Below are 12,414 nucleotides of genomic sequence, written 5' to 3'. Positions count from 1 at the left end.
TTCCAGTTTTAAAATCCTTTTGTTTAAATTTAACTTTGGGGGTTTAAACTGGTAAATCGATAAAATTTCGATATTATAATTGGTAGCAGAATTAAGAAATACACATTCTAGATAACCATCTATGTATACTTGTAAAAGTGTAGACGATGGATAATTTTTTTAATTGTGATTTTAATAATTTAAACAAAAATTATGTATTGTTTGTATCAATTGTATGAGCATTTATGAAAAAAATATATAAATTTAGTGTCAAATATGAGATATTAAATTTTTAGAAGTTAATTAATTGCTTATTCATTTAATTAATGCATTTATTTTTTAAACTCATTAAATACACGAAGATCATAGTAATGTTTTTATTATTTTAATGGAAAATTGTAACATAAGAAATTTTGAAAATAATGTTACGTAAAAATTGAATATATACTTGATAATAAAAATACATTAGAGAACTAACATTTTCTTGATATATAATTCTTAGAAAAAATATTAAAGAATAGTTTTTTGAATTTAAAAATATATTTGTCATTAAAAATAATAAATTTAAAAACATTTAAAAAATATATATTTATATATTATACTTTTTAAAAAAAAATTATAAAAAAATTGATAGTTTTTCATTGTAAATTTTCCATTATCTCCTTAAATTGTGTATTGTTAGATTAATTGAATGAAAATTTTCTATATAATTTATAGGAAATGTAATAACAATGATACATTAAAAAAAGATATATTTTTTATAATAAAAATACATTTTTTAAATCTATATCTATATAAAAGTGTGGATAATGAGTCATGTTTTTCAATTGTCAAAAGATAAAAATGAACACATTATCAATACAAATCCAAAAACTCAATAAAGATATATATGTAAAATTATAATTGTTGTAAGGGCAAAATGAAGTATCAAAATTTTATATTTATTCTACTTAATATATAATTAGTTAGTAATCTAATTATCCCACCTAATATATAATTAATAGTCTAACAAATGCTAATGAATTATCACTACAATATACACTGATTGTAATAATTTATATCATTTCAAGAGTAAAATGTAACTTATATTACATTTAAATATTTTTATTTTTTTAATTGTCTCTCTACATATTATTTTATGATTTTAATGCAATGTTGTAATTATATTTTTATTGTAATTTTTAATTAATTAATAAATTATATTATCATAAGAAGATATATGCAATAGTAGAATAACAAGATAATTATATAATGATATAATAATATGAAGTTTAATGCTAATATATTTTATGGTTTTTTAAGAATTGAAAGTAAAGAGTCTAATAAATTATTTAGAAAAAATTATATAAACAATTATGAATATTAATATATTAATAATATCATAACATATGAATCTCTTAGAAGAATTCAGATACTTTTGCTATAATAAGAAATTTAAAGATTTTGATAGCATTTTTTAAAAAGAATTATATATCAGACAAATTTATAAATTTAATAAACAAAATTTGCTAGTATTTGCAACATCTACTAAGATGTTTAAGATTTAAGCATTAAAGATTTAAAGATAAAATTCATAATTTGATTGATTTTGAGATTATCATGCCTTATACATTATGTTTCGAAATATAATATTTTAAAATTTGCTTAATTTCATTTTTTTCTAAATATTATGCTCATTATAATTTATTATATAACATAAAATCATCATCTTGAAATTAATTCGAGAAACAATTTTGAAAGTAACTTATATAAGTTCTTAATTAATTTATTCGTCTAATATAACAAGAGATTAAATCCAGATAAATAACAAAATGATTCAAATTTTTTTTTATAAAATCAAATTTTATAATTTTTATTATATAATTGTTCTTACTGCATCGCACGTACTTCATGCTAATTATCTATAAGTTATATAAACATTCATGTGATCATCCGAAGTGGAAATGTTGGGAAATGAACTAATCATTTATACTGGCGTCACGATTAAAATGTGACATTTATATCGGATATATTTTGAAATTCTTAATTTAAGTATCATAACTATTTATAATTTTTGATGAAACCATAAATATTTAGCTTAACAATAAGGCCATGAATTGGATATTTCTAACAATTTGGATCGAGTAATATTTTGTTGAACGAGGATTAATAGGTAGCTTATCAGTTATTAAAAAAATCTATTACGTAGATATGGAATTGAGTTTTCAGTTGCAAGTTTCTTCATCGAGCCTTATCCATTGATCCTTTCTTGTTCAATTCTTCTGCTCATTAATTTTACAGATAACAAAAACTTATGTGAAACGATCTCATGGATCGTATTTTGTGAGACGGATCTCTTATTTGGGTCATCCATGAAAAAGTATTACTTTTTATGCTAAAATTATTACTTTTTACTGTGAATACCGATAAAATTGACCCGTCTCATAGATAAAGATTTGTAAGATCGTCTCACAAGAGACCTACTTTTTCCAGCTATGCTTTTTTTAACAATTTTTTTTAAAAAATTGTACTTTTACATTTTCGGTTATCAAATAAAAAATCTATCATCATAGAACATTATACTCTGCCATATTATTTATCAATTTTTATATTCAGATTGCAAGAACTCATTAGAGTAGAGTCTGTAGGACGTGAGACCCATGATAGTTTTTTATAATAATGTTGGGTACTGCAATTATTGGTTTGATCAATTCGATTAGATTTTTTGGGTTGCAGTTGGGGAATTATGGTCTTTTTCATGTCTTGCCATACAAATACAAAGTTATCTTATGTGTCAAGATCTTTCAATTCATTATGGGATATACAGAGATATATTTTATCACACAGATGATATCAGACACAACATTTTTAGGATAGCAAATCCATCCTTGAAATCTCCGAGTGTTTTATTTGTATAAATCATAAAACAACAAATCGGGAATTTTTGTTTTTTCGTAGCCAACGGGTTCCAGTTTTGCATGGACTAGGAACAGCCGACCAAGACAGTTTGCATACTCATCAAAATCAAAGTGTTTTCATTAACATAAAATCTTGAGCTGATTTTATCATCATTCACAAGCCCATTGATTTTTAAGTTTCGGTTCATCGAGGAGAACATCAAGGAAAACACTGAAATTGACTAAGACAGTAACATTACCGAAAAAAGACCCCATTTTAAGCCGACGAGCAGCAGCAGCAACAGTAGCTAGCAGCCTTCAATATTCACATTTAGATGCTCGAACAGGTGACCCCATTATCCAAGCCTTCTTATTGAACAACCTCGGTGATCAGGAACTGAGAGTGTTTCCTCAAATATGAGCTCAGTTAGAATAAAACATGGTAATAATCAAATCGATTCACGAGTTCAAAATGTGCCAAAAACTTTAGCAACTTACCTTATCTCTCAATTTTCAGATAGATTCAAGTTGAATTCAATTATGAATGTTCGAATTTCCATTGGGCTAAGTTCTACCACTAACTTCACAGGATCCACAGGACCCCCTCTCAATACTGTGCCTTGGTTTATATTGGAGCCTTCCACTTTCCAGGATAACCTCTTTTTCTCCATTTCTTCTCTTTCTTGGTTGGCTGAGAGACTCATTTCCTTGACTTCGTTTATCTGATAAGGTCATAAGAGTCAATACAAACTGCTAAATGTTTGTACGGGGTTGATTACAATAATTGACAAGAGTTATAAAGTTCATGTTGTTTGTCTCACCTTCTTGTTAGCAAAAACTCTCTTCAAGTCCACGGTTTCCATCACCGAAAAGTCCTTGTCCTCTCCAACCTATGACAAGATAACAAAAATAAGGAAGAAAAACTGAGACGAACGTAGAAAATAGTTTCTATAGTCGAGTTGAGAGAATGACAAAGATTCTTGAATGATTTAAGAATGACAACCTCGTACAAGTGCGCCAACCGAAAGAGAACATTTCCATTTTCAAGCTCCTGAGCACCAGAAGAGTTCAACTAACGGTAAATATTACACACTACTTCTTGTTTGTCAAGCCCCGCTACCCATCGTGGTGTCCAATGGGCCCCCGGCATATATACACAAACAAAAAATCTTTAGTCATCATATTTGTGAGAAGAATTACCTGGAGAGTTATTATAGCAACATTATTAGGAAGACTGTATGAAGGATCCACTGCTGAAAAGGTAGGTGTTGGGAAATTCGTCCACTCGTCATCCTGCGATATGTTAAAGGAAATATAGTCATAAATATTGACTCAACAGAAACAAGAACAGAATGATTCTGAGGTTACCTGCTCGGAGAAAGCTAAAATAAAAGGTGAATATATCTCCTGTCCAAATGATCGGCGCCACTTGGATCCCTCTCCAAGTGGATCAATCCTGACGTAGTACTTCCCTTGGATCTGCAAGAAGTTTAGAATTTGATCTGGTTTAGTATGTACTCTCGATTGAAGTGAAACCAGAAAACTAACCTTAAATTTTTTAAGAATGATATTCAGTAATTGGTTAAACTTCATAGTAGCTAGTTAATATTTACAACCAAAATTCTACTATATGCTTCAGCTTTTTTCAACATCATGACAGTACTCTTACAGTTAAACCCAAGCACTTCTCCTCGACGCAGACTGTTTCATTTAGAGCCTCAGCAACACCTCTACTATCGTCATATAGCAATCTCCTATGATCTCAAGTTACAATAGTAAAGGTAAGCATACAAGTAAGAGTAACACCTTGATTCATTCCTGTGACAATCTCAATATTTTGGAACGGTAAAAAATCACAGCACGGGAGTCTGATAAAATGAGTAGAACCTGTGGAGCATTATCTCCAATTCACCATCAGCAATACTAGATCCTCCTACTGATCTATCCACCAAAACTGATAGCTCTGAGTTCTCGTCTTTGATGTAAGTTCCAAGATTGATCTGAAAGAAAGTCGGATGTAATAGATGAAGCTAAACAAGATAATTGGTCCTCTCCTAAGTTACAATATTTCATTAACTTCTTGGCATTTTGTTTCCTTTGACTTCTCTGATGGGACCAAAATTATAGTCCAAGCACTAAGTGGATCTAGCTAGTTTAAAAATTATTTCAACTATTCTTCCAGGTATAGAATCTAATTAAAATTTAGAGGTGAGCAAAGACAGAAAGGGAAGTAACTCAACCTAATAAATAAATAACTCTTTGGTGTTCAATGAAAGCAATGAACTCAAAAAAATTTATCAATCATGCATCAAAGTGTGGACCACAAATGGCAATTGTGTTGTCAATTGGGAATGCCAACATTAAGCCTTTTCAAGAAACTAGCAAAAAAGCACGTGCATCCGCACGTGAACCCATATTCTAAATAACTAAAAAATAAATTAATAGTAAAAATATTTTTAATCTTTGCATAACGTGATCAAATCCATCAAACAACATTTTGTTCGGAAAAAGATAGATCAAAACAAATTATAAGAATTTGGAATAATGATATATCAGAAGTTTGACAAAATAAATTTAAAATTTTGATTAAATATAATTTTATTTTCAATTCAAATTGTTTTATTTAATTTAAAAGTAATAATGATTATTTTAATTTTTTTAATTTTTCATTTGTCAATATTTAATTTAGAATTATTTGAATGACTCTTTGTTCAAAGCACTCACATACTTTATCATGAGTCCTTCATATATATAATTTTTTGAAGTTTTTTTTAAATCTAATTATATTAAAATTTATTTTTAATAATTCACTGAATGAATTCAAATGATGGTGAAATAGAACAATAACTAACATAATTAATTTAATTTAGAATTTAAATGAAAGTCCAAGAAAGTTATTAAAATGAAAAAAATAATTGATATTAATATTAAGTAAATTTAATAGTATTTTTTTAAAAAATAGCTCAAACATTTAAAAACGTGGAGATGACTTATTTGCTACATATAAATTAAAATATGAATATAATTAAAATGAAAAAAATAATTGATATTAATATTAAGTAAATTTTTTTAAAGTATGTTTATTTAAAATTAGCACAAACATTAAAATATGAATATAATTAAAATGAAAAAAATAATTGATATTAATATTAAGTAAATTTTTTTAAAGTATGTTTATTTAAAATTAGCACAAACATTTAAGAACATGGAGAAGAAAATCAAAAGCACAAAATAATAACCATAAAATATGGTTAATTAGTATTAATTATTAATTAATAGACTAAATGTGAAATTACCACATATGTTACCTAATAATGAAAATAAATAAACATGTGAAGGGTAATAATGTCCGTTCACAATGAGAAAACTTTTTTACTATCCACACTTTTATAGGTATATAGAGTAGGTTTGATTGAGAACAGAAGTAGGCTAATAACTATCTACTTGTAGTTTTATTGTCATGCTGTACCAGTTAAATGTTGGATTTTTTAAATTGAATGCAGGCTAAATACTCTATACAACATAATTTCATTTCGTGATTAAAATTTTCAGGTTAAATACCCTGGGAGTATCGCTATATGCATATTGTAAGATTTTTGGAATAGAAGAATCACATTTGGAAGTGGAGACAAAATGTTGCCCATGATAACCACCTACTATGTTGTTGGCAGCAAGAATATGATAGCATAATTCTTTCACATAAATCTTTCCCAGAATGAAAATAAAAGGAAAACTGTAGAAAGGGTTATTTCAGGCTAAACATACCGGATAGTAGTTTCCTGCGATAGGTTGGTTCACTTGAAGGTCCCAATCAGTTCTGTGGTCTCGAATCTAAACAGAAACAGCAAATAGTAATCGATCAAAGCATTGATAATGTCACAGTCAACGAAAACCAATGTATTGTTTTCTGTAATAAGAATGATATATATTCTGAACAGTATGTTAGGTTTTGAAAAGAAAAATCAGCGACTGAGAGATTAGTGGATGAAACATACCCTTTCAAGAAAATCACGCCCGTTGGAGTCTGTATAAAATATTTTATTGTTTCCTATTTTGGATTTTATGCGAGTTACAATTTCCTTACCAAAACCATCATCAATGGGAATAGGACCAATCTGTAAATAAAGAATAACTAGGTAGGTTTCCAACCACAAAGGATGGATAACTTTCACGAAATAAATAGATAAACAAAGAGGGCTGAATTACCACAAATTCAAACTCAGCATGTTCCTTCTCCTTGTACACTCTTGTAATCTATGCATAGACAAATTAAAAATTCATATAACATAGAAAAAAAATCACAATATGCCTATATCTTTCTTCCAAATCTCTAGTTTTTTCAATGTGCAGATTCACATTTGACTTTCTAAATTTCCAACTGTTTTTGTCATAGATTTTTGAAACTTAGTCATGAGAAACCGAATTAGGTTGGATTGTTAGTAGCTAATTTCAAAATCAGTGCTCGTAAAAAGAGTAATAATATTTTCATTTAAATATGTTGGTCAAGGCATTTTAGAAATAGAAGTCCCAAGTAAAATGAAAAATAAATGTCATCTGATGTATAAACTAATGAATCCACTGCGAACCTGATATATCCAGGAATTAATCATCTGATGAACTTCGTCAAAGAGTGGACCTCGAAAAACTGTAAGTGGAACCTGAAACATATATCAATTATCTTATTTTTTTTGTATCAAGCAATTGTTATTCAAACCGGAGGCTAAACTTAGAAAGGAACGTATATACCTTCTCTTCAGAAAGCACTGGAAATGAACCATTTGGCCGGAAAACGTATGCCCCTGAAGCCTTCAATAAGTAAATGAAATTATTGAATAAAGTCCACCAGCAACAATTTGGGAGAGAAATCTAAATAACATGGGGATGTTACCTGAAAATCAATACTCCTGTCATATCCAGTGAAATAACTGTATGATTGCTCTACAGAAATGTTTACCTTCATTACAAAATATAAGTGCTATCATGTATGTTCACTACTTTGCAGCACCAAAACGGAAGTTTACAGACCAGTTACTGATGATAAGACTACTACAGCATATGACAAATAAAAAAGCGCAGCTAAATGGGAGACAAATGAGTAAATTTCTGAGGACATACCAAACTCCTGCTATTAATATATTGCATCAGCTTTCTATTAGTTCCAGAGTGCACAAGCTTCAAGCTGCCTGAACCTATTTCTATAGGACTGGTTTGACTCCGTTCAAATGTGTACAACAATTGTTTTGACAAAACAGAAGCTGCATGAGTTAACAAGTGACAGAATGTTAAAAAAATCGAGTACGAATGCTCAACTCAATTACTACTTTTAAAAAAGATCAGTGTAACAACCTCCCGGTTTATCACTTGAGATCACATAGCTGCTAAAACCCAAAGGTGGAACAACTGCTCTAAATGCAAGCCAATACTTGGGACTGACATTTGAAGATTTGCCCAAGTATACACCGGCGTATAATTTTGTGTTGGCTATTGAAGCATTAACTATAGGGATAAGCTGTGACAAAATCAATTGTCCTTCAGCATCTCTAACACTGACATTCTCATTGACTACCTGCATCGAGGGCATAAAATTACATTATTTAATTATTTGCTGACTTAATTTCTTGACTTTTTTATTCTTGATTTAGTCGAACAAGTACGTCACTTCAGGTATCAAAACCAGTCCATTTTCCTATTAAATCAGGGACCAGGACAAAGCCTGATGTACTGAGCAGAATAGACAAAGAAAACCTGCTAATTTGACATCACTGTCATAGCAAAAACTAAATAAAAATGATCAAATCAAAAATACTCACAGGAATTCTAACAATCTCCGTTCTTTTCCACCCCATAGGGTTATAGACAAGTACCGCCTGTGAAAAGCAAGGGAACGATTTATCTATTGTTTCAATACCTTTTTTCGATAAAAATTGTTACTTACTATTTTTTTCCCAAGAGAGAGATCAATTTCTGTTGGCGGACAATAGCTTATGTTCAGAAGGGGGCACTGGTGAAAGAAGAAAGGATTCAAACTTTGATGCATCTAATTAACTTCAAAATATAAATAGAAGATCAGTCTCCCGATATCTAGAAATAGAAGTTAAATCATCTAGGTGAGAGAGCATAAGCCAATTCAATTTGATAAAAATGGATTGAACAGAAGTTCAAAAGAGTTTATTGAAGAAACTGAACAACTGTTCAAGTTAATATTTGCTTTTAAAGAAAAGATAGCACAAATACAAGAGAACTGGAAGTTCACGGGCATTTGCCTGCTTGAAGTTTGTAACATGACTCTTGCATTCTGAAGTCGATGCTTGTGTCATACAACCAAGTGCAGTTGCCACAACTTGCTCGGACTGCGGTAATAAAAACTCAAGATTTTAATGCATTACCATCTGGTGGCAAAGAAAAAATGTTGGGAAAATATTGTACCTCCTTGTAACCAATTGAAAGCCGTTTTGCACAGTCATTAGCCACATGTTGCTGCTCAGTACCAGTAACTGCATCATGATGTTGTACAATGGCCAACGCATCGGCCAGTGAGTCAGTTGTCGGTCCTGATTCATTTCTTCCTTTGAAAAATTCTAGCTGTCTTGCTGCCTAATTAAGACCGGAGACCAGTGGGATTTTGGATTGAAAGCATTTGAAAGAGAGTTACCTTAACGATCAGAAATATTTGAAGGGTTTCATGACCTACCAAATAGTAGCCACTCATCATCCTGACATAGCCTTTTAACGCAGGCCTACTTGTAAAATATCCTGTCCAATAAGAATTTTCACGATCCGCATATCTGATACACAATGTGATTCAATTATCAGCCAACAACTTTAGCAGAATAATGTGCATTTTTTGAATACGTTTACGAAAAATCAAAAACTTTAACCAACGGGAAGTAGTCTTCAGTTTTAAGAGGCCATGACTCATATAAGTCATATTTTGCATCAGTGTATATAGATGGAGTTGAATAAAATGCATTGACTCTGCCATCCTGCGATCAGGTTGAAAACCATTAGTTTATAAATAGGGACAGGATCAGGATTTTACAATATTTTTAATACAAAAAATGTTTTCAAGAAGAAGTTTTTGAGCAAATTTACTTCATCTGCACATATTCGAAACAAAGTGATCATAAAATAATACTTAAACCATTAAAAGTGCAATGATTGTCAACAAAGTATTTAAAATAATTAAGTTTCTCTTAAGAATGATTCAACAAAAATGTGACTTGTACATTCAGAAAATACTGACTTGATTTACATAATGTATGAGTTTGTCCATATTCCGAAACCACGTATGCGCATATTGATAGTTGAAGTCAGTTCCCATAGTCCACATTATATGACTTGAACGTGTAACATTGGCCTGTCATTGCGAGGGGGTAATAACTAATGAGATCAGTATGACAAAGGAAAAGGTAGAAAACTAGAAACACAAACAGAGGGAAAACAAGAAAATTTTAAAATACATTTGCCAGTAATTAATTACCTGTGAGATGGCAGCAGCTACAAAATCATTGACACGCTCTTGAACATTGTAATCAAAAAGTTCCATGTCATCCTTCAGTCAAAAACCATATACTTTATCACAATCTTCACAGGTAAAATGTCAAGATTCAGACTTTTTTTTTCCCTAAAGAAATACCTGGACAACAGGGGAATCAGATTCGAATTCAAAGTAAAAACCAGTTGGTGGATCGTAATTCCCCGCGTAGAATGCACCAGTAAATATCTAAATAATTCAGAACGAAATGTGAAGCGAAACACTTAACTTTCATTGATAAAAGGCTTAAAGAGATGACAACTAGTTATGAGCATCAAAACAAAGCCTAATGCAATCACAAGTAGGACCTCAAAATTTGAGTCCATAAAATAACCTGAGAGGATGAACCACGACTTTTGGAACCCTGCCAGATAACCTCGAGGGCCTTGTCAGAACTCCTTTTGGCTCTATCTTGGTAGTCAATTCGAGCAAAGAAAAGAGAGTCAAACCCAACCTATACCGAAGAGTGCCATTTTCAGTTAAAAGAAGTCTGCAATGTAAGAATTACACTGTTCTCAATCAATAAGAATCCCTGATACTACAATAAACATCATTCAGCATATTAGCGGATGGATTAGGTAAAAGACTTGGTCATGAATGAGGAGGCAGGATCACGACCATAATCTGCGCGTACAGACTCGTAATGGTACCTCTGCCCCCAAAAGGTATGCTTGAACAGCAGAATGTCCAAAGGGGTCTATTTGCCAACCGATTCTTGGTGTGACATTGAAATCTTCTTTGAGAAATCGGTGTCCTAGTGTTGTCTGATCTATCATATCAATGTAATGTGTAGTTGCCTCGTCATGCATGCACACGCCACCATTTCTGCATAGACAAAATTATTTTGGAACAAAAAAGAAAAACATCATCACCTACCATACACTGGTCAAAAGAAGAGCAGCTACTGAAATATTGTTTTTCGCATTCATAGGAACAACTGAATAAATCGCTTGCTCGTAAATATCATGAAAAGTACATTAGTACATGAATTCAAGTTGACCGGAGTTGACAAGAACCTTGACCGTATTCTTCACTGCTTCACTCTGGTCTCTCCACCACCGCTGGAAAAAAGCCTGACACAATATTGAAATTATTGACACAAACTGAAAACTAAATACGTAAATGAATGAAATCAAATATGATTTATCTCACCTGCTCAGCAAAGATAAATTTCCGATTTTCATCAGCCAACAATGCTGGAATCAACGAATCCAGCACATTCTTCACACACGCTACCTACACAGAGTATTTTCACGCCAAACCTTCAAATCCGTGACAGAAAAAAATCTAACAAAAACCGAAGTCGACCACAAGTCATCTGAAAGTCAACATCACACTACAAGAAACATGCAGGAATTGCATATTACACTATTTCGTCCTTCATCATTAAACAAGCTAGAAACGCAATTCAATTAGGAAAAAGAGATGAAAATGCCGTACTTGAATAGAATTATTGGACCCAACGTAATATTGATCAATTGTCTTCAACCACCCTACATCATCGTGTGAGTGAGGAACCAAATGAACATTCAGCTTTCCAGGAACAATACCTCCGGAAGTATTGTAGACCATGTACTTCGCCTCCACCGCCAAAAGACACACAACACATGCAGTAAAAGCCAACTGGATACCTCGAAGTCTCGCCATTGCCGGAACCAGTAGAAATTTCAGCTTCCTTAGGATTTTTGCATAATAATGGAGTTGAGAGCTGTGGAATTGAATGAGAGATATGATGTCTCATGAGTCTGACAGCGAGTGAGCGAGAAGATATTTCTCCATTTCTGCACATCCAGAAAGTTTTACGGTTGATTGCAACCGTTGATCTCCAACCACATGAGGCGTAAATCGACGGTGGGCGACGGTTCGGACCAATAGTCCAAATTCATTGGAAACCAGACTCAAATAACGGTTGAGATTTTGGTGCGGTTGACTTTCTCCTTTTTTTGTAACTAAGGTGTAATTGCTACTATCTAACCCCCGTTATGGGTTAGTTCACGGGATAAAATTAATTACTATATTAAATTA

At 31.5% G+C, this 12,414-nt stretch overlaps 1 protein-coding gene across 2 annotated transcripts; it reads right to left on the bottom strand.

The window, feature by feature from the left end:
• Positions 1 to 2,970: 2,970 nt before the first annotated feature.
• On the bottom strand, positions 2,971 to 12,146 carry LOC142540885 (putative alpha-mannosidase At5g13980). Of its 2 annotated transcripts, XM_075647322.1 has the most exons (30): positions 11,830 to 12,146; positions 11,542 to 11,625; positions 11,374 to 11,462; positions 11,040 to 11,214; positions 10,724 to 10,843; positions 10,492 to 10,578; positions 10,336 to 10,407; positions 10,099 to 10,212; positions 9,738 to 9,838; positions 9,547 to 9,640; positions 9,282 to 9,449; positions 9,119 to 9,205; positions 8,791 to 8,856; positions 8,666 to 8,722; positions 8,202 to 8,421; positions 7,971 to 8,110; positions 7,744 to 7,809; positions 7,602 to 7,661; positions 7,442 to 7,513; positions 7,062 to 7,109; positions 6,851 to 6,970; positions 6,621 to 6,686; positions 4,743 to 4,855; positions 4,525 to 4,609; positions 4,224 to 4,334; positions 4,056 to 4,148; positions 3,859 to 3,906; positions 3,677 to 3,745; positions 3,354 to 3,577; positions 2,971 to 3,265 (listed from the first exon to the last, which is right to left on the bottom strand). In XM_075647322.1, the coding sequence occupies exons 1-29, from the start codon at positions 12,034 to 12,036 to the stop codon at positions 3,362 to 3,364; spliced, it is 3,048 nt and encodes a 1,015-aa protein (XP_075503437.1). In that variant the 5' UTR covers positions 12,037 to 12,146; the 3' UTR covers positions 2,971 to 3,265; positions 3,354 to 3,361. The 2 variants fall into 2 exon arrangements, with proteins under 2 accessions (XP_075503437.1, XP_075503438.1); XM_075647323.1 differs by lacking the exon at positions 7,062 to 7,109.
• Between the last annotated feature and the right edge of the window lie 268 nt (positions 12,147 to 12,414).

This window comes from Primulina tabacum, chromosome 3, assembly GCF_025594145.1.
Source record: "Primulina tabacum isolate GXHZ01 chromosome 3, ASM2559414v2, whole genome shotgun sequence".
NCBI classification, from domain to species: domain Eukaryota; kingdom Viridiplantae; phylum Streptophyta; class Magnoliopsida; order Lamiales; family Gesneriaceae; genus Primulina; species Primulina tabacum.
The sequence above is the reverse complement of the archived record's forward strand: the minus strand, read 5'-3'. Positions and strand labels throughout refer to the sequence as shown.

What these genes read in the sequence shown, in the direction of transcription:
- LOC142540885 (XM_075647322.1), bottom strand. Translation starts at nt 12,036, where the DNA reads ATGGCGAGACTTCGAGGTATCCAGTTGGCTTTTACTGCATGTGTTGTG. An exon ending in TAGCTGCTGCCATCTCACAG is followed by an intron (nt 10,213 to 10,335) that starts GTAATTAATTAC and finishes TCGCAATGACAG; the next exon opens with GCCAATGTTACACGTTCAAG. An exon ending in TCTCTCTTGGGAAAAAAATA is followed by an intron (nt 8,723 to 8,790) that starts GTAAGTAACAAT and finishes TGCTTTTCACAG; the next exon opens with GCGGTACTTGTCTATAACCC.